This window comes from Aythya marila, assembly GCF_965140915.1.
Source record: "Aythya marila genome assembly, chromosome: 19".
In the NCBI taxonomy this organism is placed as follows: Eukaryota; Metazoa; Chordata; class Aves; order Anseriformes; family Anatidae; genus Aythya; species Aythya marila.
The window spans coordinates 10,970,235-10,994,315 of record NC_139060.1 but is presented as its reverse complement, the minus strand read 5'-3'; the positions used below and the strand labels follow the sequence as shown (position 1 = coordinate 10,994,315).

The following is a 24,081-nucleotide window of genomic DNA, read 5'->3' as shown; positions in this document are numbered from 1 at the left end:
GGATTTCAGGGGATGGAGGGGACATCAGGTGCCAGCACCGTGCCCCGTGTCGATGCTGCCCCAGCCCCTGCACTGCAGGCGCGGCCGAGCCGGGGCCACACACAGCCTGTGCCATCGGCTGCTGCCTGGCACGGGCAGGGCGCTGCAGGCACCATCCCTCCGCTGGCCTTCAGCAGACGGAGATTTTTGAAAGGCAAATCTTTATTAGTGCAGTGGATGTGTCTCACCCGCATTAATTCCCAATTGTGAACGCTTTCAATTAGCGACTGCAGGCACTCGGAGTGTTGGATGTGTTCATTAGTGACATGGCCTTGCGGCTCGGTGACAAGTGGGATGACAAACCTGTCTGAGGGACTGTAAGGGCTTCAGCTGTGGCAAAGCTCTCGCACTAGCAGAGGGAGAGGGAAGCTGAGCTTCCCTGGGTGCCTGCATGGCGCGGGGACACACTCCCAGATGGACCCTGTGGGACCATGCACGATGGCAGCACTGGCGGCAGAGCAGCCCCGCACCCGCAGCCTGGTGAGGGTGACCCGGTGCCCTGACGGGTGCAGGCTGGCGGAGGAGCCCCCTCTGCCCTTCAGCTCATCCATCACCAGCAGAGGCATTTGCAGAGCCTCTGGGGCCGCCGCGAGTGCTGAGTCCTCAAAATCCTGCCTGAGCAGATGGCCCTGAGTCACCTCCAGAGGCGCCTGGGGAGCAGAAGGACTTGTCCCATCCCTGCCCGTGGGCAGGGGCCCGCACAGCCCTGTAGGGGCCCGCACAGCCCCAGCAGGGCCACAGCTCTGCCCGAGCTCAGCCTGCGGTGCAGATTTCCCCTCTGGGCACCGCCGCGCTCAGCAGACGGCCCGGCTCAGCCGCAGCACCCACAGCAGCCCTGCAACGGCACCGTGCTTTCACGGGGCTCTGCTGGCCCAATAAAAGATTATCAGCTAAATAAAACAAGAAGTGAGTGATGCCACTATGCCCTGCTGGATTGAAATTGTGTGAGCAAAGTGGTTTTCTCAGGGAGATTTATTTCTGCTGCTGGATGCAGGCAGCCAGCCCAGCGGAGAGAATAAGCCTTTCGCTCCGAGGCCACTGCTCCCTCCTGAAGTCAGCACTTGGTTTTTATTTCATTTTTGAGGGAATCAGAACAATAAAGGAAATATAAGCAGATATTCGCTCAACACTAGCGGGTGGAGGTGTGCACACGAGTGCAGGTACACACGCACACTGCCAGGAGCCACGTGCTCCAGCTTCTGCCGCGGGTCCTGCCCTCCACCACACCAGCAGTGCCCAGTGCCCACGCTGGGCAGGACGGGGGCTGAATCACCGTGGTTTGTCTGCCCACGGTGGGTGCCTGGTGCCCTACTGTTGGGTACAAAACACCGTTAGCCAGCCCCCAGGGGCAGGTACTGGGATGGGGGCGATGCACTGACCTGGTGCGTGCTGAGCAGTTACAGAACTGACCATGGCAGCATGGTTTGGGCTAAAGCAGCGCCAGCTGTTGAAGTATTTTAAATATCAACAACCCAAAACTTGGCTTGTGCCGTTACACAAAGCGCCTCCAGTCCCCAGCGCTGCCCCAGGCCCTGTGCTGCTGCGGGGCACGGCCGCTCTGGCAGCAACACCCGGCAGCCACTCACTGAACACTTTGCTTTGCCCCGTGCCGGCACTCACCAGCGGCCAGTGAAGCTGATGGCTCCTCCGTGCCAGTAAGCCCTGCACCTGACTGCAGATGCTGCCGCTCCTGCTTTCAGTGCTGAGCACCACACGGAGGCTGCACGTGGACAAGAACATCCCCTGTGGACGTGGAGGTCCTCGGAGGAGGCTGTGAGCTCTGCCCTGGGCGATCGCCCGCGGTCAGGGATGGAGCCCCCAGGCTCCCCCACACCCCATCCTGCAGGGAGCAACCAAGGCACCCAAACACCACATCCGAGATCATCAAATTCCTGCTGCTCAGAGCGATCCCCCTGCAGGTGTCACAGCAGAACAGGAGCCTTAAACCGCTCGCCTTCACCTCTCCTACTGGGAGCTTCGATTTCAGATACCGTCACCCCGTAATAAGTGGGCACCAATATCTGCTCCTGCACGAGTCCTGCTCGCTGGAAAGCATGCCATTGTATCTCCAGTAATTGTAAATATTGTAAAGTGCTCGAGTCAGCAGTCTTGCTGAATTTTGCTTTCAACATCTGCAGCCCTATAAATCTTTGTCTCCTTCAGGTGAACTGTGCTCTCCACTCAGGCTCCAATTTACATCCTTCGGCACAGGCCCCCACAGCAGCTCGCAGCCCCGACCCCACTGCCATCGGCTGTCCTCGGGGACGGGGCCACGAGGGACCTGCTGGCCTCCCGGGAGCCGTGGGCAGCCCCGGCTCCACCAGCACCACACGGCCGTGCTGACACGGGCCCAGCGGCCACCGGCACCGTTCGCTTTGTGCCAAAACCCTTCCAGTCACCAGACCTTCACTGAGCTTTTTTTTTTTTAATTGTTTTCAAAACAGATTTCATGTGGTCCCAAAATGAGACCATGATTGTAAATTAAAGTGTAATTAGCCTTTACGCTTTTATATTCATTAACTCTTCTCTGTTAATGATGCAGAGGCTGGAGTACAAACCCAGCATTATGAAACCACATCCAGGAAATAAAATAGTGATTTAGATAATGGCCAGAATGTATTGCTACTTACACATAATTAAACAAATGCTCAATTTACACTTGGAAACATGAATGAATGTTGATTAACCCCAGCCCAACGACTCCGCTGGCGACGCGGGTAAGTGGCCGTGCTGCCGGCAGGGCAGGGCAGGGCAGGGCAGGGCTGGGCGCCCGCTGCCCCCGCGCATCTGCCCGGCCCAGCTGCTGCAGCACAGCCGGGCCCGCGGCTGCCCCAGCCCGGGCACGCGGTGGCTCCGGCGCTGCAGGGCAGTGCCAAAATCTGCCCTGGCACAGCGGCCATGTCCCTCCTGCTGCGTGGCCGGGGCAAGCACCAGGGCTGCTGGGGTCAGAGCCAGCTCCTCGTGGGGAGCCGTGGGGCTGCTGTGGTGCCGCAGCAAGGAGCCATCGCCTCTGCTCTGCCCGAGCGGGGCCGTGGGTGGGCTCTGCCTCCGCTCCTGCACAGGCTTTGTCTCCCAGTCCCGTGAGCCTGCTGCCCTCCAAATGTGCCAGTTACTATGGAGACGTCGCCTCGTTAGCACAGGAGGAGCTTAACGAAGTCCACTTGTGCAGGATAACGTTATCTGCTGCTGCAGATCCGGATACAAGGGACACAGGCGGGGGCACGGGTGGGCTCCATCTCCTGCTCCTCATGCCCACAGCCACTGCGAGCCCGGCTCCAGGCTCAGGGCGGCCACAAAGCGAGCCCAAGGAACAGACCTGGCCACACGGAGGGCTTGTGGCCCTGCCGTAAGGAGCTGCAGGATCTGGAGATGGCTCTGGTGCCAAGCAGGGCTCCCATGGTGTTTCCTGACACAGTCAGCTGTGGGCACCAGGCCAGGGCAGGGCAGCGTCCACTCCTGGGGCTCTTACTGGGGAGAGAGGCTGGCGGCAGCCCCGCAGCACGAAGCCACCTCCATCCCGGGCCTCCCTCAGCCCTCCGCGGGTGACAGGGCGGAGGCGGCGCACAGGACGGGTGCTGGTGGAGACCTCTGCTCCCAGGGATGTGTGGTTCATGGATCGTTGACTCAACAGGCCATAATGGCTCCATCTATCGGGGTCAATACGGGCGCCTTTGACACATGATAGACAATAATTGCTCCTGCTTAGAGACTTTTTAGTTCATGGATCATTGACCTGATGGGCTGTAACAGCTCCGAAGGAGGCTGCGAACGCGCTGTACACCCCTGCGCTTAAAAGCCCTCAGGAAAGAGCCGCGGTATGAAACCACGGCGCTGCCACGGAGCGGGCACCAAGGCCTGAGCAGGGCTGTGCGTTAGGGGGTGATGGCCAGGGGCAGGGTCCGGGCCTTGGCCTCCATCAGGGCAAAGGCACTGCTGGGGCAGGAGCAGGGCGCTGAGCTCCTGGGACTCGGCCGCGCGGTGGCCACCAGCCCTCGCGGCCCCACAGCCCCGGGCCAGGCACCAGCCCAGCTCCGGGCCAGGCAGCCCTCCCGCTGCGGGGCCGAGGGGGAGCAGCAGCCAGGGGAGAGGCGACCGCGGCCCCCAGCCCCAGCACCCCTCCGGGGCCATGGGACGTGTCTGGGGACGGGCTCCCCACACGGGGCCCGGGGCTCCCCTCTGCACTGGCAACTTGCAGGTATATGATTTAATGAAAGGCACAATAAGAAGTGAAACAATTAGAATTTCTGCCTCATTATCATGGTAATCTTATCAGTCGGATAATGAGGTATTAATGGAGATTTAATGTGCCTCTCATAACAGAATCCCTTGGAGAAAACACATAAGGAAATTGCTGTAAATCCACTTAATGATGGAAAGGTCCCCAAACGCCATATTCCAGAGGATGAAAAATGCCGGATGCAAATGAGAGAGAATCAAGGTCAGGAACGCTGCGGGGACCCAGCCGCGGCCGGGCGGCAGCACCGGGCGGCGGAGCCGGGCCCGCTGCTGGGCGCCCCGGGGCGGGGGCCGGGGCCGGGGCCGGGAGCGGGGCCGGGCCGGGCCTGCAGGCGCCCCGCGCGGCCGCCAGGGGGCGGGCGAGGGCCGGCGGCGGGGCCCGGGAGCGGCGGGGCAGGGCCGGGGCCGGGGCCGGGGCCGGGGCCGGGGCCGGGGCCGGGGCCGGGGCCGGGGCCGGGGCCGGGGCCGGGGCCGGGGCCGGGGGGGGGCGATGCGGAAAGAGGAGGCCCGGTCAGGTAAAACTGCTCTCCTTTTAATCAGTTTCTTACAGAACAGTACATTAATAACCAGGTTAGAGACAAGATGGGTTTCCTGCGTACAAGATTGTGCAAGCTCATTAATTCCGGTTTGTAAAGGCTGTACCAGTTTCAAAGAGGAGAGGCAGTACAAAGCTTTGAGATAGAGGTAAAGCACAATTAACAGGTACGGAACACACGTTACTAACGCAGCAGAGATTAATTCCCAAGCAGTACAGGCTCAAGCAGGTTCCCAGCTGTTACCGAGCATCCTTCCTTCCCCCTCCTCGGCCGTGTCCCTGCTGCAGCTCTGCGGTCACGCTGCCAGCCCCAGGCTGCGCGGCGGGCACAGCAGCACGGGCACACTGCTCACACTCCACTTCACACACACACACACGCTTCACTTGCTTGAAGCTTTGCGGCTGATCAGCTCTGCCTGCTCCTGCTGCTCCTTCGCTGGCCCAGCAGCCTTCCCCTACACGCTACCTGGCCTCAGCGCGGCGGTGAGCTCTCAAACTTCTGCTGGAATTTTGCTTACAGAACACCGATGTTTCCAAGTGATGCAAACCAACACTGTGCTCACCAGAAACCCACCGACAGGAAACGGGATCACGATAGTGGCTTTTTTTCCTGAAATTTATGGCAGTTACATTCAGCATTTGGTAATACAAGGTCTTTAAAACAAAAACCTTTAAACCTCAATGACAAATAGGTCATACACATTCCAATTCTCCTTAAAGAGGATCTAAAAGAAGCCTTCAAGAGAAAACTCCTTTAGGGTTAGGAGCAAAAAAGGAATCTCCTGGGGGTGAAAGAACCAGCCCTTTTCTTTCACGCCTCTATCCCCCAGAAAAGGAAAAGGAAAACACCACCTCTGCAAAAATTAACGGCCATAGTCATGCCATTTTTTAATTGGGCAGTTTCTCCACGCTAACACCCAGTGCTGAAGTCCATGACCAAACCCCAAGTCCATGAATGCAATCCACTTACTGCTAATGACCTCCCCCCAGCCCCTTTCCCTCGGGGTGTTCCGTTCATCCTTCAGTGGTTGAAGTAATTCTAACGGAAAGCACCAAGTTTACAGAAATGGGTGTACGTGGTTGGCTGGCACCTTTTGGCAACAGTTCTGTTACTTTTGGTCCTTTATGCACTCTTTTCACATTTACTATTGCACACCAAAAATCTAACAACATCACTTCCTATACACGTAATTTATCATTTTAAAACAAAATGTTATGGGACACCACGGGAAAATATTAAGATGACATTACAAGATTTTAATTCTTTGGAAAGCCTAATTCTCTAACTACACCTAGCAATACTATATAAAGGACTTTCAGAGCAGGTAAAAAAAAAAAAAAAAAAAAAAAAAAAAAGCAAAGGACCATCTTACAATGAATACTCTCAGCTAATCTGGGGCTAACCGAAACACTTACTGGTTTAAAAATGTTTTTTAAAAAATTACTCCAGTTCTTTTATTTTTCTACACAGAAAAGCAAATTAATAAAAATAATGAAGAAAATGGTTCTTGCCACTTCCATGAAGGAAAGCAAATCTGAAAGACCAGATGATGCTGATCAAACTCTGTTTGCCAAGCTTGCAAACGGGACGCAATGCACAGGGTAATCACCAGCTTAGGTGTCGTTGTGCCATCTTTTAAACTAGCAAGATTTAGAACAAGACTGATTTAAGGATCAAATATTATCCTCAACTAAAACCCAAACTTCAGGACTAAAAGAACTTTCATACATTGGTCTTAACATCTCAGATATTCAAGTAATAGTTACATATTGTAGGACACTTAAATATAAATAAATTTATATTGCTTTTAGATATGATCTGGCCATATCTTTTGCGAGGGCGTATTTGTGCTTCACTGCTGCGTGTTATCGGTCAGGGCTGTGCTTGCAATATTAAGTTACGTGTTCAGCACCAAAAACCCATCAAGGCTAAATAACCAGAATGTTGCAGTGGTACACACACTGAGTTTCCACAGTAAGGCAGATCAGAGGAATTCATTTCTATTGAGTGTTGCTCCTCCACACAATCAAGTCTCTAATAAAGGAGAAAGACTATAAAAAATGTTACCATTCCACTCTTTCACCTGTGATTAGCTTGGCAAAAATGCTGTACTGAATTACATATAGAGCCCTAGAAAGTAAGTTTCTTTAATTATGCCTTGACAAGTAGCACTGCCAAATAAAGCACTTGATACTTTACATAAATTGTTCCAATTTCAGTTAACCAAGTGATTTTAAGTACTAGTTCCTTACAGGTTTTAATCATCAAAATGCATACACAAACATACACACACTAAACCCAACAAAAAAGCAAAAGAACAACGAAAGAAAAACATATTTTGTAAAGAATGTGAGAAAGATTTTGTTTCCTTTACCAGTCACAGACACCAAGTCTTAACACATCCCTCTGTCAGAAGTGCACCGAACACTCCAGGAAGAGCAAGGAATAATACTGACATGAAAAAATTAAATGCTTGCTGTCCTTTTTCAGTGTAATTCTAGCTAAAAAAGAACAGCAATTACTTATATACAGGTGACAACCACTGGCCATCACTCAGACCATTTCATTCATGAAAAATTTATGGGGTGTTGTGCATAAAAACGTTTTTGAATTCATAATTATCAGTTTAAGGGAAAGGTGGGGTGAGAAATCTATAAAACACCCTGACCTGATGTCATGATATGTTTCATAAAGAACAGTGTTATATTTTAAAATATTTTATATGAACAGTAAAACTTGCACTGCTGCATAGCAGACAACATGAAGAACATTTAGTAAAAACATTCACTGAAACCCCTGGCATATGTATTTAATGTCACTAATCAAAATATATATTACAGCCCAAGGTTTTGTTAAGGATCTCTGTTTGGGGTTTGTACAGTATACACAATATTTCAGAAAAAAATATTACAGTAAGGTAATATTACTCCTTTTTATATTAGACTTATCTATTGTAACTTACAGTCCCTCTCCTCTATATATTCAAACCTTTATAACACCCTAATGCCCTAGCCAAAAAGTGTTTAACTATCAGTTAAGCCCTATCTATTATAAATTCCAGTTTCAGAAATTTCAGTAATTACATTTTAATAAATAGTTTAGTTTGTTCTTTTTTAATCTTGAGATCTCTCCTTTTGAGAAAGTCCTTTCATTTACCAAAACACAGTACGTAACAACCTGTTAGAGGTCAGAGAGGCTTTTGCTTGTTTATTTAAAGGATAATGAGTCCAAAGATAATTGCAATGCATTAAATATAGTTATATAATATTTACATTGTCCTCTCAGATTTTAAATTTAGGTGAAATACAATTGGTAACTAATGTCACCTACTACAAACTTGCAGTGTGGCTGGTGTTTTATTAATAAAAGGTGTATTAAGCTAGAAAGTATACTAAGTGGTTGCCCTGATTCTTGTTTCAGTATTCCATTAGAAATGAAGTGAATTATTCACATGAGTAAGAATTCAGGAAAAGGGGTGATGAAAAAAACCATGGAGACTTTTCTGCATATTTTAAGATTCCAAAATACCTGAAAACTGTGGTCCCTTTTACAGTGCCAGTATCTACAGGGGAGAAAAACGCAACCAAAAGAGAAGAGGAAAACCTGTTAAATTAATTTGATTAGTAAAGGTGTGTTTTAAAATGCCTCAATTCTGTACAATATTATATACAAAGAAAGTTTCTTCTTAGCTTTTGCAGCTGTTGTACATTCTTATAGACTCTTCTGCTAACAGTCTGCCCGTGTATGTGCTGTTTGAGTTACTTGCGATCATCAATAGTCTTAATGAATTCAACTGCTGCTGTGAACTGCATCCACCAGTAAGATTCTTCTCCAGATAAACAGTTGGCATAGAAACTGCTAATGTACTGAACAGTGGACAGCAAACAAGGTGGATTTGCCTGAGGGTTAAAGAAGAAAAAAGATTGTTTGTTTGTTTGCAAAGCTAAGATACATAGTAGAAGTACAATTCTACTTCTGCAGTGATCCTCCCAAATACGTACATGATTATTTAATACATCTGTAGGATAGTGACTGCTTATCCAGACCACCCCCTTTTCACAGCCTCAGAAAACATCTTACTTGGTGAAAGGAGCATTTTTCCAACAAGGAAAAACAACTGGCAGGCCAAGAGAAAGAACACAGGCATAATCTATAAAAGCCATCCCAGATTTCAACACACGGAATAGCCTGTTATTTCAGAATTTTATACATCACAGACCATCCTCCAAACCCTCATGCTTCAAAAAAAAAAGCAAGTCCGTACTAATGTGGATCTTGGTTTTTGAAGAGGACAACATTAAGCATGCAGATAACGAGGCTGATGGACACATCAAAAAACACCCAAAACAACAACTACAAAAAAGCACCATCACTCCAACAATGCCTGGCCCCAATTTCCTTGGTTCCACCTTGCAAAGTTTGCTTGGATTCGAAAACCGTAACTGTGATCACATTTCTGTTGTTTCTATTTAAACATGCTGAATTAGTTTTTTTGTTTGTTTGCTTGTTGTTTTTTCTTTTTTTTTTTTTTAATTTAGCATGCTCCCAGCTACCCAAGTCAATTATTTTTCTTCCTAATGTGTGCTTGCTTATTAAAAGAATTAATTGAAGTTTGTGATCTTTGCAGAAGAACTCACCTTTATGAGAACAAAGACCAGAACAGGAACAAAATCATCTGCCCCAGGTACTGAATCTTCATTTGCCAGACTAAGCAGGTTCATGATTGTTGAACACATTCGCAGGATACACTGTACTTTGTCTCGGGGGGTTTTGTAAGCGCTTATTGTGCGGATTTCAGACTGTGCAGATGGCCACGGTGCCTCCCGGAGATATACCTAAAAAAAAGAAACACATTGCCTGCTTTCATTTGTCCAAGCTACTAATGTGCACCGCAGAGGATCTGAGGTACCACAGACTTGCAGGCAGGAGCAAGGCTCCAGACTAACAGGAAGCGCTAGGTCAAGATGGTTGCATTACACTCCGAACTAAGGCCGCTTCCTGCTGTATTATAATGAAAAACTACAAGGAGACAATGCTGTACGTGCAATTAACATAATTAGCCTGTACTTATTACTAACTTCTCCAGTACACTATTTTGAAAGAAGGTAGAGCTGTATGTCTCTGTCGTCCATATAAGCAGCGTTATGAACGCTTGCCGTTTGGAGTCACACAGCCCAAGCACTGAATTAGGAAGGCTGCAAACATTCAGCCTCTCACAGACCTCTTAAGCCTACCAACCTGCTTTTAGTTACCCTATTAACCATGAAAAAATTGAAAATGCTGTGCAAATTCCCAGATGTGTCAAGGTTCTGTTAATGATGGCTAGTTCTGAAAGCTAACTTGATAGCTGCAAACCACAGCTACAGCCTATGAATCACATCAGAAATATAAAGGGTTGAAGGCTTGTCTTTTGAAGGGAACTATCAGAAAGTTACTGCATCTTAGTATTGGTGCAGTGCAGGATATTAGAGCTGGCACAGATAGAAAAATGTTTCTAGGTGTAAAGCAAAACAATCCTCTCATCACAAACACAATCAAAACCCAAGAACCCCAACACACAAAGCAAAGGAAAGGGGAAGTTGTTACCTCAGGTATCTGAAGTGCTTTGTGGTTTGCAGTCACTACTTTAGATAGCCTTTGTATATGTTCATGAAGGACCCTAAAAACAAACACAAAAAATAAGAGTAAGAGGTAAGCAGCAGCCAGCCAACAGTCCCCTGAGGTTTCCCACTAATTTCAGGTTTGGTATACTGTAAGAAAGATCTTCAGGAATGTGTATCATGGTGGTCCCAGCTAACGAGCATTAGGTCAGTAAGTGACACACAGGATTTGGTGGGAAGTTCAACTATGCAGCCAGGAAAGCATTCAAAAAACATGCTCTAAAAACCAGCAGAACACCTAAATGTATGGAAAGTGCTGTACTAAAACAGAAAATGGAAGGAGCAAGTCCTGAAGCAGATTTTAATCATTCTCAGCATACACACTTGCAGAGCTCAAAGTCTGTATCTCAAGTCATTATACTTAAAATTTTATTTCATTCTAGCTGTTTGCTGCAAACACGAACTTTTGCACGTGATGCTAAAGTACTCCTTTGGTTTTGTACAAAATGTTCTAAAAGGAAACGCAAGTTTGTATGGCATGACGGCCTTAAGACAATCAAGTTTGTCACATGAAGACTGCAGAGCTTCCTTCTGCACCAACTGCAAAAGAGAAGCCAGGTACTTCAAATTGCAGTAACTTACTGGTCACGCAGAATATCTCCATCCTGATTAGGGTAGAACGCGAGTTTGAAAATGCGATTCATCACACTGCGCTCTATAGCTAATTGCGCATCCTGAAGCTGTTCTTCACTGGCATTCTGCCATATGGCATCCTGAGCCATTGCCCCATATAAGAACTGAAGAAAATCTTCAACTTGAGCTGTTTTATCATCTGCTGCTGTAAGTTTCTGGAAATCTGATAAAAAGCAAAAAAAAAGTACATTCAGTTAAAGTTAAAACAAACAAACAAACAAACAATCATTATTTCCTAGATATTTTTCTGGAAAGAAGAGCTCAGAATACATTTCAGACTTCCCACTAGGCAACACTGGGGCTCTGTTTTGCCCACACCATGGTCAGGGAAATTCACGCAAGAACACATGAATTAAGCAAAGGAATTAAAGGAAAAGCATATAGACCATATTTAGCAAAGCATACAGTCAAATACTTGATAATGTATCAATCACTTCCTCTGCAGTACCAATTCTTGTGCTTTCTTTCTAGCCACCCACAGAGATAACACAGAACAATCATTAGAACTAGTTGGAATGAGTGCACACAAAGTTGTCACGGAGAGGGAAAGATAAATAAATAAAATCAAGAAAACCCATGTGTACCATTTTCTACCCCTACCTTTATTAAGTATGCATAGTTGCAACATTCACATTTATCTACAAAATACAGAACAAGTGATGCAGCCAAGTTAATGCAGCGTGACCAAATCACTGGCCATTCATCAGCACCATATTTATAGCATTCTAGATCAGAAGACAACTGCCACTCACATCTGCCAGCAGCCTAAATGCCACAGTTGCCAATTTCTCTTTTAGATCATCCAGAAATAGCTGCCTTCTTTCTGTCCAATGAAAGGGCTTAACTCCTTTTCTGGGTCACTGAATCTTGTTACCAGAATTTAATCCCAGTAGATATAAATTCTTATACTAATACTAGCCTATTCAGACATATTTAATATACAGCACTATCTGCTCAAGGAGCAAGAACTGACTCCAAATTTCTTATGTGCTTCATTAAGTCAGGTATGTGCATATATAACAGAAATAGTTTGTTCTAGGAGGCTCTGTTTAGAGAGTTGTCTTCCTGTGCCTATATTGCTTATGCTATGACATTTTTGTATCTTTGATTCATCTGACTCAAATTACTACTATTCTCCACATCTTCTAAGATACAACCACAGGATCTGTACTGATAACTAAATGCTGCAACTTAATTTATCATTTCATAATTAGTCAGTCGATCTTAATTGCTTAACAGTGTTCATGCTTGGAGCAGATGCTAGATAATATGACTTAGCATAACTTAAGACCAGGTGAGGTGAAATTACTTTCATTCTAGCCCACGAAAAACACAGGCAGTTACCACAATGTTAAATCACAGTAATCTGTACGTTTGAGCCATTAATTCACTAGTTGAAATGAAGACTGTTTCAAGAATCTCCTCCTCAGATCAGAAACTGTACTTTAAAACGTTAACCCAAGACAGCGTGTAAATACAGAGTGAAGGAATATAAACAATCCACAGTCTGTATTAATCTTACCTTGAATAAACTCCCTTATTTTCTTTTCTTTGCTCTCTAGCAGTAACCTCACACATACTGTAGTGAAGTATCTGTTGGCCACTTCTTTATCTCGCAGAACTCTTTGCAGCAGCCTTTCCAAGTGTGCTTGTGTTGTTTGCAGACCTTGGCGACACCGAGTTAAATAAGCGATATATGGAGCTCTTTTCCTAAAAGAAGTGTTCTACATTAGATTCACAGAGAAGATAGAAAATAATAGCTTTATAAACTGTTGAGCTGTAGTGCAAGAATAATCTTCAACCTGTTGTTTTTAAAACAAAGATAACACCTGAATTAGGAAGTTCAGTCTTATTACACAGACTTCTCTGCCTGAATTTACTGCCCTTGCAGCACTCCAGAACGCAAGACTAAAGCAAATTCTAAACTGCGTCTTTTGTGTGCTAAGAACTGAACATTAGCCACAAACTGATTTAATTCAAGTTTATTTCTACCTGAACTGACTTCAGGTCCAAACTTTAAGCCATTCCCAGAAATAGGAGACAATTACATCATTTTGTGGGAAAGCAGAAATATAATATCTGATTTGGTAAAGTACAATTTAAGTCCAAACAGGTCTTTCCAATCTGTTAGTGAATAAGCATATGGACTCAAAGCCACTGATAATGAGATACAGAACAAACCTATAGTCCTCTGCAATAGAGGCCAGCAGCTTTCGACAAGTCCTGTTATCAAAGCGGCTTACGCATCGCATTGTTTCTTGCAGCTGCGCCATCAAGTTCTTGTCTTGAAGGTTAATAGCTTCAGCTAGCTGAACTTTCAAGAAGCACACTATTTCATTATCTAACAAAGAAAAAAGAAAAATTACTAAGGAAAAGTATGTAGGCATAATGAAAATGGAACAACACTCTTGAATATGGGAGACATGCAAGCAGCAGTTTAAACCAAAACTTCTTTACATGATGCAGTGAGTGTTAAATTAAGTATTTCTGAACTTTCCAGATATCAAGGGATAAGTTTTCATATCACTACCTTACTTACTATATAGAATTAATTCTGAAATGTGAAGAGGACCAGACAAGAAGACAGATTGACCTGTCTGCAAATAAACCTACAACCTACAACCTGCAGTACAGGCGTCATTAGATAGCAGAAAAGAGGAGATGAATATAGTACAAAACATTTGAATGCATAAATAAAACTTACCTTCAGGGTCTGTGTGATCTGGTAGACCATTCCTTGTTGAATGTGTCAACATTGGAAAGGCAACAGAATCTGCTGAACAAAGAGCCAACCTCAATTTCTTCTTTGCATCCCTTAAAGAGGAAAAGCATTTTCTTAAAGTTGCTGCAAACACAGCTTCTTCATTATGCAGTCTATGTTTTTTGGTTTTGTTGTTTTATTTTAAACTTATAAAATGTTATTTAACATAATTTGAATACACCTGTGTTGTCAAGACTTTCGAGTATCAGTTCTTTTGATACACCACCTAGAGCAGTTTCAAATGAATTTTTCCAAACAATGAATTGCTCTCTTCTCTCAAATTACAATATCCCTCACTACCTCAGTGGAAATAGAACAGTCTGAGATGCTCAAAACTAAAAGCACATAGAAATTTACAATTAAAGAAGACACCCATATCCACACTGATATTTGTGGGAATCTTATCACATGACTTCAGCTTTTAATTCTGCTTTGTGGTTAAGATTAAACTTGCAAATGTGTTTACCTGTAGGAGAAAGCAGAACTTTGTGGCTGGGCTACTTGACTTGCAGAGTCTGGTAGATCATCTGCAGACATGTTTTGCAAAGCCTCATCACGTGGAGAGTCATGCACGCTCTCACCATCCCCTGTAGTCTCTATGAAAAGAAAAAGTTACGTGTGAGTGAAGGAGTCCAAAGAAGAACCTAGACTAATACTCTAGGAGAAATGAAGACAGCAAGTAAAATAACTTGTTCTGAATAAGTGGAAAACCTATATTGAAAAATACACAATCTACAAGTTACTAAAAAGAAATTGCAACAGTTTTCAAAGGCAATATACTTCTTTGGTATCCATTTGTTAATAGAACATCTCTTGCCAGTTTGCTTTTTTAAAACAGCCACCTCAATGGCAACATGGAAGAGCTGCCCTTGGGAATACTAACTTAATTCTCAGACAAACTACTCTACAGGTTATATGAGAAAATGTTCTTGTTCCAGAGCTCACATTGTTCAGGTGCTAGCATTAACATTTGTCTAGAACACTGAAGTGTTTTTTATCTTTAAGGAGAAAAAACTATGTCAGTGATGACCATAAAAGCCAGGTTCTCACCTCCACTGTCATAGTTTACTAAAGCTCCTTCACTGGGACTGGTTCGCTTAATCGCATTCCTGTATTTATCCAGAATATCTTCTGCAGCTTGCGCCTGTGCACTGAGCCTTGGGCTGGGATCATCTGAAAAGTCCAAAACAAAAGGAGTTAACCTTATATTGTGACAACTGAAAGCAAAATACAAAAATTTAGACCCACACATCTGGGCTCTGCCTTTAGCCAAAACAAATAGCTGCTTGTGTTGCATAAAACCACAATTCAAATACATTTATGGGGTCTGAAGCAAAAGCAGGAAAAAAAATAAAGTGCAATGGAAGCGAGCAAATAAAGCCAAATCCTTGGCGTATTTATACTGTATACACAAACAGTTCTTGCCTATTTGAAGACTTCTAGAAGTGGTGACTAGGCAAATAGAAAACTCAAGACCCAGGTCCAAATTATGTTTAAATTTAGCACTTAAGAAATTATCCCAGGAATGTGTCTGCAGCTAGCCTTACAGCTCAGCTATGATAAGGACGTGCATTTTTTAATGGAGACCAAAAAAAAAAAAAAAAAAAAAAAACAACTTGAGTCAATGTTCCAGTACTATACATATTGACAGAAGCATGACAATTTAAAATCAGTCTTCAAGGAAACAAGTCTTCATCCACTTTCTTACTCAGAAAGCCAGTTGTGAACATTAACTATAATAGTGCATTTCTTTCTGGTATTGGACACCTAATGGGCACTCTGGTATTTTAAATGGCATGTTATACGCAAAAATTTCTATGATGATATTATTCACATACCTTGAAGCGTTGAATATCTGTCAGGCACCATGTCATCTTTGTCTTTTTCTTGTTTTTCTTTCTTTCTAAATGGAATAGGAGCTGAAAATGCAAGGTAGCTTATCAGGGACTATGCTGAAATCAAGTCCAGACTGAAGAAACTTTAAGGAAAAGGCTAACGAGGAAGTTTGTCACAAAATAAACATCATCAAAAGCCTTTCTGTGAGGTGGAGCTAAACTGTATTATCACCATATGCAGTAAGCTCTACTGTTAACAAAAATACTACCAAGAGCCAGGCAGAGCACCTTTTTTTTGCCTTCCAGTACATTCTATGAAATTATTAGAAGCCATGTTGGTTTCCATTTCTATTTATTTTTAATTTGTACTTTAATTTAGCCGACAGTCGTAACTCAAATATTGGTTGTAATGGCAAGAATCTTTTCTGGCAACTCCTTCCCGTTATTAAGTCCAGGGGGAAGATGTAAAGACAGTACATTGTTAAACAGAAGACCAAATAAAGCAGTATTAAAACACTGATAGTTATTTACAGTCACACATTGATGCTTTGAGGATTATGTTATGAAACAATAAAAAATTCTATGGAAGTGAGTAAAGATAAAATAAAAAGGCATCAGGTACTAAAGCACCAAAACCAGACAGACATGATCCTACCTTTGGGCATGGCAGACACAAAACGTTTTCTCCACCATGGCTTGTTTCTGTCAGACTTCTCATCATCACTGTCTTTTCGCTCTTCAATCTGTAGAGGGATGGAATATGTATTTTAATATATTACCACATCACATGTAAATACAGAATTTCTCCTCAACAGCTACAAGTTATGCTTTATCAACTGTAAAAACAGAACTACGGCAGAGTACAGAAAGCCAGAGCAGGTTAAGTTAGAAATACCCCTCCTGAGGAGGACAGCCCGAGTACAACACAAATGCTGTGAAAAGAATTTATTTATTTTTAAATCAATTGCTTTCCAGGAAGCGGCAGCATTTTACATTTTAACAATATAACAGAACTATTTCTGAAGTCCTACCAAGTCAAGTAAAGCTTATCCAGTACATTTAAGAGGAAACGTGTAGATTTAAGTCAATCTGAACGCCTGTAGTTTTAGTTTGCAAATCATATGCCAATTTTTAAGAAGTACCCACAATACATTGTAATTCCTTGGTTAAACACATTTACTAACAGCTTTCTGGCATGAGAAGCATAATTATAGTGGGCACACTAGGAAAAAAAACAAACAAAACAGCAACACAAAATGATAAACAGGAACCTCACCTCTCCCCTAGAGGAGTCTTTACTGGGAGATGAAGACGATGACTGAGATGCAGCCACCAGAACAGCTGCCCCAGTGTTGGTGGTTGGCATTGGAAGTTCCCTCTCCTCGTTACCAGGACGTCTGTTCCACCCAGGATCACTCATAGGTCTCCGAACTGATGACACAATATCTGAACTCCTGCTGCGGACTAGCCTTTCTGGGTAAGAATGCCTCTGCTTGAATGCTTCTAGATCAGCTGGAATTAAAGCGTGAGACCCGAAGTTTGGCAATCGGGCCTCATTACCTCCCATAGCTCCTTCCAAAATCGGTGGATCTGGTGGTGGGTGAGATGGTCTTGCATAGTGTACTTTAGGCCTTACTACAGCTGATACACCTGAGGTAATAAACATAAAAGAAGCCACATACATTTCTGTTAATATTCATCCAAATTAGCTGATACTAACATAGAAGTATTGAATGGCAATTTTTATTAACAGAGTTTATTCTTTACCACTTACCCTCATTTGATGACAGAGGGTCAAACAATGCAAGCAAAGAATCTGTCTGAGAAGGAGGAGATGTCAACTGACTAGCTCCTGAAACAAAAGGTTAAAAAAAAGTTAGCATTGTTCAAAGAACCACCTACACATAAGGGACATTGAGAAAACAATCTTCAGTAACAGTTCACAGGACTTATGTTCTAAAAAATTATTAAAGGTATTCATATATGGAAAGATTCCCGTCTAATGTGCCAAAATGATCAAAGAACTGCATCACAAAAATGGGGAAAATCTTGAGGAGACCAATTCCAAAGTGCAAGAAAACAATCAATGCAATCAAACAGAATTAGCAAAAGGCAATCTTAGATTGAAGGATCAAGCTCTAGTGCTATAAAATACCGGCATCTCTTTGCCAAACAAATACAGTGCTAGAAATAAAGAAAACACCAAACTTCTCAGCCACTAGATCTTTGAAATAGTGGAAAAAAACAGAAGAGAAGGAGTATTATTGCACTCTGAGCTTCCATTGTGCTCCTACTACAACATAAAAATTTGGGGATTCTCAATATCCATTATAAATACATCACTTTTACTAACGTTGTGAGACCTCAGTTATCAGAGTTCTTACTTCTCATTTACAGGTATCTTACTTACCATGGGCTGTTTCATCCATGTCAGGACTTGTCACAGAATCTTTTCCCCCAAAGTCAGAGCTACATTCAGACCTGAGATCCTCAATCTTATTAGGAATATCTTCAGATGTTGCACTAATACCTTACATATAACAAAAGAAGCACCTTAAATACATTTCCAGACAAAAAGGAAGCAAAATCCCGAAGCTGTTAATATGTTTGGTCAACAATGGTAATCAAGTCATAACTGACAGTAGCACATAAAAACATTCAAAATTTCCATAATTGTAAAGTAAGATTTTATGTTTCTGCTTTACATATTCAATGGTTTTAACATACCCATGAATACTCTTTGAAGAAGTACATTAGAAAGATGTTTCACTCTGCTAAACACTTTGTGGAAAACTAGAAACTCAAGTACATGTATGCTGATTTACTTAAAGTTATGATAACAAACTGAATACAAGAAAGTTAGGAGTCTCCTCTAAATCAGTGCTCCACTACTAACCATTGCTACTGTACCACGCAGTATTCTATGCATTGCTACTTTTTTTCTTTTTAATTTTATAAGTTAAATAAAGAATTACAGCTTTGAAAATCCCAGAATGAGTACAAAAAGTTATACATAATTTTTTTCTCATGAAACTAAAGCAAACACAGCAGAGCAGATGCTGACTATGTTCTAATAGTTCTAATATACCAGTGTGTTTTTAATGCAATTAAACACACCTGATACAACGCTGAGGCCTGGCGTACTGGGTCGAGAGCTGACCTCCCTTACATCTGTGTCATCAGACGTGCTACCCAGCCCGGAACAGCTTTCCAGTTCTTGCAGTCTTTCTTCCTGTTTTAGGTCCGGGGCCTCTACAAAGGGAGACAACACAGAGAAGAGAGAAAAAGCATCATTAGTCAATACCAGGCTCCCTTAAAATTCACATACAAAAAGAAGACTGTGAGGCTTGATTTGGAATATTAATTTTTAAGCTAATTGAACCACTTCAGCAAGTCTTCTCCCTACACAGAAGGCAGGACTCTGCCCAGAAAGCAATGCCCTATTTGCACAGGCATTTTGACAAGTTCTTATCCATTTAAGTATTGTATTACTTAGAGACAGCGGTATACAACCAAAACAACCAAAGTAAATTGTGATCAAATACAGCACTACTAAACATCACTATAAAAAAGAGCAAACAATTTTGCTTTGCATTGCCTTCTCTCCTTTTTCAGCCCTTAAGAATTTCTTAAGTAACAGTAAGTCTCTTACAATGCTTTTTATCTTCTCTCTGCCTAGGAATAATACATCCTTCTAGAAGTATTCACAAATATTAACCTAAGCTTACAACAGGAGTTTCTTGAGGAAGCAGAGGAAGAGGCTGGTGCTTTGAATTATATGCCTCTGGTTCACACTAAAGTAATAAATACAAACAACGTAATTCTGACCTGAGTCACTTGGTAATACTTCCACACTCCAGGCCTCACTTGTGGTTTCTGATATGGTTGAACCTGTGCAAGGATCAAGCAACACAGATCCTGAACCTGGTAAACACAGCAAGCTGCCTAGCATGTTCTCTGCAGCTGCACCTGCAAAAGTAAAGCAGAAATGTGTTAACTAGATACATATTTTCTGAAGATAAGTCTAACACAACATGTTCTTATTTTTCTCTTTTAAGTGTCCTTAATAAACTGATAATGAAAGACAATGTTATAAAGATAAAAACCGGCAACCAAACACAGTACAAGTCATGCACACAAAATCCTCCTACAGAGCAGCTCCACTTTAATCAATGAAAACACCTATTTAGAAAGAGAGGAGAAGGGTTCTGGAGCTTCACCATTTCACAGCAAGCATGAAGCATTTTAACATACCAGATGCACGACTGAGTTACCTGCAATTTCTTGCAAATGGTCTTCATCAATATTTGGATCAAAGTCACTACCCAAGACATCTGTACTCCAAGTTTCGCTCACAGTTTCTGATATATCTCTGTCATCAGTCAACCCCATCATATCACGGATTTCAAATTTGCGGAGCTTGTCATCAAGATTATCCTGAGTTGTGGCTATATAAAAATAAAAAAGTTCTGAATTTTTTGAAAGGCTTCTCTGATTACTTCTAATTGAAAATCTGTAAGAGCACATTAAAGGGGATTAAAAAACAAAACAAAACAAAACAAAAAAATTCTGTCACATAAGATAGTGTTTAAAAGTAAGGCCTGTAAAGCACTATTATACAATTCAAGAGATGCTCCCTGAAAGCAATGTTTAAGTACATCTGAGATGTAAGAAGAATCTTAAACAACACATGGTGACCTATCAACCCAAGAGACAGATAAAGTAATGGATAAAACTTAACACATTATCAAGAAACTTATACAATTCCAACAAAAAACTTAACACAGAATTGTTGAAGCTGGAAGGGACCTCCAGAGATCATTCAAGTCCAAACCCCCTGTTCAAAACATGGTCTATTACAGCAGGTTGCTCATGGTCATGTTTTGAAAATCTACAAGGTTGGAGGCTCAAAAACCTCTCTGGGCAACCTGTTCCAGTGTTTCATGTATGTATGTTAAACAGAAAGCTATTCAGCTGCTTTAAGACTACTCCAATCTAGACCACCTTATTCCCTTGAAGGAAAAGTAAGTATCAAGCAAAACTTTACAAGCAGTTTCCTACAAACTACTTATGTCTCAAAATTCCATGCAATTTTATTTTCAACCTTTGCTTTAGCATCTACAGCACCTCAGGCACTTGTTTCAGAGAATTTGCACCTGCCTTGTTCATGCTCTAACAGCTGCAGAGCTTCAACACCATTGCTCCCAGAGGGGCCCGCACCAAGCTCTGATACAGACTCTCCCTCTAAATCCAAAGATGATACAGAGTTGGAGCGATTTGAAGGACCTGTGAAAACACATTTTACCATAAATCTAATTTGAGTAACAGTTTCCAAATACACAGGATTAACAATCCCGGACACAATTAGCAACAATGATTAAGAGAAATGAAGTACAATACAAAATACTGAACTGATTAACAAAGTGTTTTGCTACTCTTGATCCCTACTCTATAGATCCTCAATCTGCACCATGATTTATACTGCACATGTATGAAGGACAATACTGACCATCATAATCTACAAACAGATTACCAGAGATCTAGAATCTCACCATTACCATACTTCAACTAAGAGCCAATAAAGCCTTTGTCATTAATTTAATTATTGTTTATTTGAAAAGAAAGAGAGCAAGAACTACATTACAGAAGTTATAAAAAAATAAAGCACACTAAATAATTTGTACAGACCTCTTCGATACCACTGATAAACTTCTGCTTTGTTGTGTCTGAGGTTAATATAAAGGAGTTGTCCTGAGTCCAGAAACCATTCTGAGATATGTAATAGTTTATTAGAACAGGATGGAAAAAAAAAAGTCTGAGAACTCTAAGTTTAGAGGAAAGTTAGATTATTTTTAATAATTAGTTATGCACTTAATTTAAAAAACAAACAAAAACCAACAACAAGAACACCCTTTTCTTCTTCTAAATACACTTACTGTTTTTGGTCATAATTCTCAGACTAAGTTATGCCTTTCCTGGTCAAAGTCCTGTTCCAGACTTTTTTCTTTGAATGGCTAACAGAAAAGACAAGCTCCTAGCTTGATCTTTAAAACAGTAGAGATGACATGCTATATTTAACAGAAGTTCCTTTTACAGAAAAGGGGAAAAAAAGTGACAAAACTTCTTCAAGACTTAAGTAACCCTTCACCTTCAGATATTCCTTCCAGATTATCACTGCAGAGGGAAAAGCGCAAGGTTTTATCAGGTTTACCATGGAGTTTGTTTTCATCAACAGGGACATCTCCTTGTCCGCCATCTGCAAGCTGCATGTTTAAGACCTAGAGAGTTGGGGGGAAACAAACAAGACTTCCTTAACATAATCTATTTTTCAGGTAATTACACAGTGAACAAAATATTGCACATGCTTTTTGCACTTTTTTTCTAGATGTCAATGGTACAATCAAGCTCCTAACATTCCATTTGAAAAAACACGTTTATCTCCAAAGTTAGAGCCTGGACGGAACGTAAGGTAACCAAGACATGAACATAAGGCAAACCCTGGTAGTAACAGGCCCACCAGCTCCTCCTTACTCCATCAGTCTGATGTAACATGGAAACTGATGGTTACACAAGGCTGCAGAAGGAGATAATCCCAACTAGCAAGCAAAGCAGTGAAGATGAAAGCGGAATGCTGTTCTACGCCTGCTGAAAGAACAGGCTAGAAAACCAGCCTTAACCTAAGTGACATATTTTGAAGGCATTCATGGCAACATGACCACAGCTCCACCCTCACAAGAAGCTGGGCTTGTGTGATTCAACTCTGAGCTGCCAAAAACATCAGGATCAGCGTTCCTGTGCTGTTATTCACATACGTCACTTGATGCAGAGGACAAAGCACACAGGGAGGTAATAGAATTAATTTATTCAGGCTCGGAAGAAACAGCCCCAGTTTGTTAAGCATGTTAGATGACAAAGCCTCTTCATAAAACTGCCAGCTCCATTTTTCCTGCGTTAACATACTGTTTTTCAGAACTTGCAGATATGCTAAGGGAGGAGAAAAAACTTCTAACATGCGGAAATTTGAAAGGTAAAATACCCAAGTTCAGTAACACAAACAAACAAGTGAAGCTTTTAATCAGTGTTTTGAACATATTATCTGAATTTAAGCATCACAACTTCATTGTTCTGCTATTAAAGAATACAGAAGCTGTATTTTACAAAATATCTAAGCTGTAATAGATTTTGCATACCTCATTTTCTGACATCATTCCTGGAGTAATCTGTGGACCTGTTCCCAAAGAAATCACCAGCACTTCTTCCGGCTGAACTTCTGGGATGGTCTCCTGCGAGGATCCTTCGTGATCCCCATGCTGATCCATTAGAATATTTGATCTACTTCTGCTACGAGTTGCTAAGAAAGTGTTTTGAAATATCAACATTAGAAAGCTGTTCCTTGTTTAGGGAGAAAAAGACAATGCAATGGAAATACAGAACTGCAAAGTTTTGAATTAATAACATGCATACTAATAAATTTATAAAATGCCAAGTCTTAATAGAATTTGAGAGATGGAACCAGTGTTTAACATTGAGTACTGAACTGTGAAAAACTGAGAGAAACATCCTGTTTGTCACATCCTGTTTGCCTGCACAAATTTTTACACCAAAGATTAGCACAAATTTCAGTAACTTTAAAGGATCCAGAGTTTTGGCACGTGAAATCAAAAATGCAACCAAGTAGTAATAGTGAATTTGATGTGGTGGTAGCTGCAGAGGAGCTCCCCAGCTATATACACTTAAAAGTGGGAATATGATATCTGCATTCATTTTGTAAAAAAGTCTACTCCGTCCATATAATTCAAAGCAATCGAGGAAGATACTTATGTTTTAAATATTTTAAGAACCACATGCTATTTCTTCTCTCTTTAACTAGTAGTCATACATGCCCACACAACCTAGAAAAAACATCTGTCCTTAGAAGAGACTGCCACTGATCTAGTAGATAGGAAAAGTTTAAAAAGCACCCAAAAAGAAACAGAAAGATCTCTTGAAAAATAGATTCTGCGTTTGTAGAATTGTGTGTTCCAATCACAGGAAGACCCGTAATAAATTAGTTGAGAACATTTTGTTAGGCATTGGAATGGGCTTCCCAGGGAAGTGGTGGAGTCACCATCCCTGGAGGTCTTTAAAAGACATTTAGATGTAGAGCTTAGGGATATGGTTTAGTGGAGGACTGGTTAGTGTTAGGTCAGAGGTTGGACTAGGTGATCTAGGAGGTCTCTTCCAACCTAGACGATTCTGTGATTAGGAAGGCTTTTACCTACAAAAAAGGTCTAGGTTCCTGTGGCTTAAAAATGATGTTTAATTAATTTGCATTTTAAGAGGAAAAACTTCTAAGTAGAGACAATTTATTCTAGCAGGTGTCTCAAATGCAGATCCACAAA

The 24,081-nt window shown here is 42.4% G+C and overlaps 1 protein-coding gene across 12 annotated transcripts in view; it reads right to left on the bottom strand.

Annotated features, from left to right (window-relative positions):
- Positions 1–4,786: 4,786 nt before the first annotated feature.
- Positions 4,787–24,081, bottom strand: part of GAPVD1 (GTPase activating protein and VPS9 domains 1) — a 28,547-nt gene continuing 9,252 nt past the window's right edge. For 7 of the 12 annotated variants that reach the window (XM_082775740.1, XM_082775744.1, XM_082775748.1 and 4 more), the window contains 21 exons: positions 22,891–23,051; positions 21,849–21,978; positions 21,389–21,469; positions 20,861–20,986; positions 19,975–20,148; positions 19,529–19,669; positions 18,818–18,952; positions 18,111–18,230; positions 17,475–17,552; positions 16,977–17,350; positions 16,356–16,443; positions 15,704–15,784; positions 14,916–15,038; positions 14,332–14,461; positions 13,809–13,918; positions 13,286–13,445; positions 12,627–12,814; positions 11,054–11,267; positions 10,398–10,470; positions 9,449–9,646; positions 4,787–8,710 (listed from right to left, as the gene is read on the bottom strand). In XM_082775740.1, coding sequence (XP_082631866.1) covers positions 8,570–8,710; positions 9,449–9,646; positions 10,398–10,470; positions 11,054–11,267; positions 12,627–12,814; positions 13,286–13,445; positions 13,809–13,918; positions 14,332–14,461; positions 14,916–15,038; positions 15,704–15,784; positions 16,356–16,443; positions 16,977–17,350; positions 17,475–17,552; positions 18,111–18,230; positions 18,818–18,952; positions 19,529–19,669; positions 19,975–20,148; positions 20,861–20,986; positions 21,389–21,469; positions 21,849–21,978; positions 22,891–23,051 — 3,026 coding nt within the window. In that variant the 3' untranslated portion in view covers positions 4,787–8,569. Of the gene's footprint in view, positions 8,711–9,448; positions 9,647–10,397; positions 10,471–11,053; positions 11,268–12,626; positions 12,829–13,285; positions 13,446–13,808; positions 13,919–14,331; positions 14,462–14,915; positions 15,039–15,703; positions 15,785–16,355; positions 16,444–16,976; positions 17,351–17,474; positions 17,553–18,110; positions 18,231–18,817; positions 18,953–19,528; positions 19,670–19,974; positions 20,149–20,860; positions 20,987–21,388; positions 21,470–21,848; positions 21,979–22,890; positions 23,052–24,081 lie in introns of those variants that run through there. The other 5 variants (XM_082775741.1, XM_082775750.1, XM_082775751.1 and 2 more) reach the window with 5 other exon arrangements.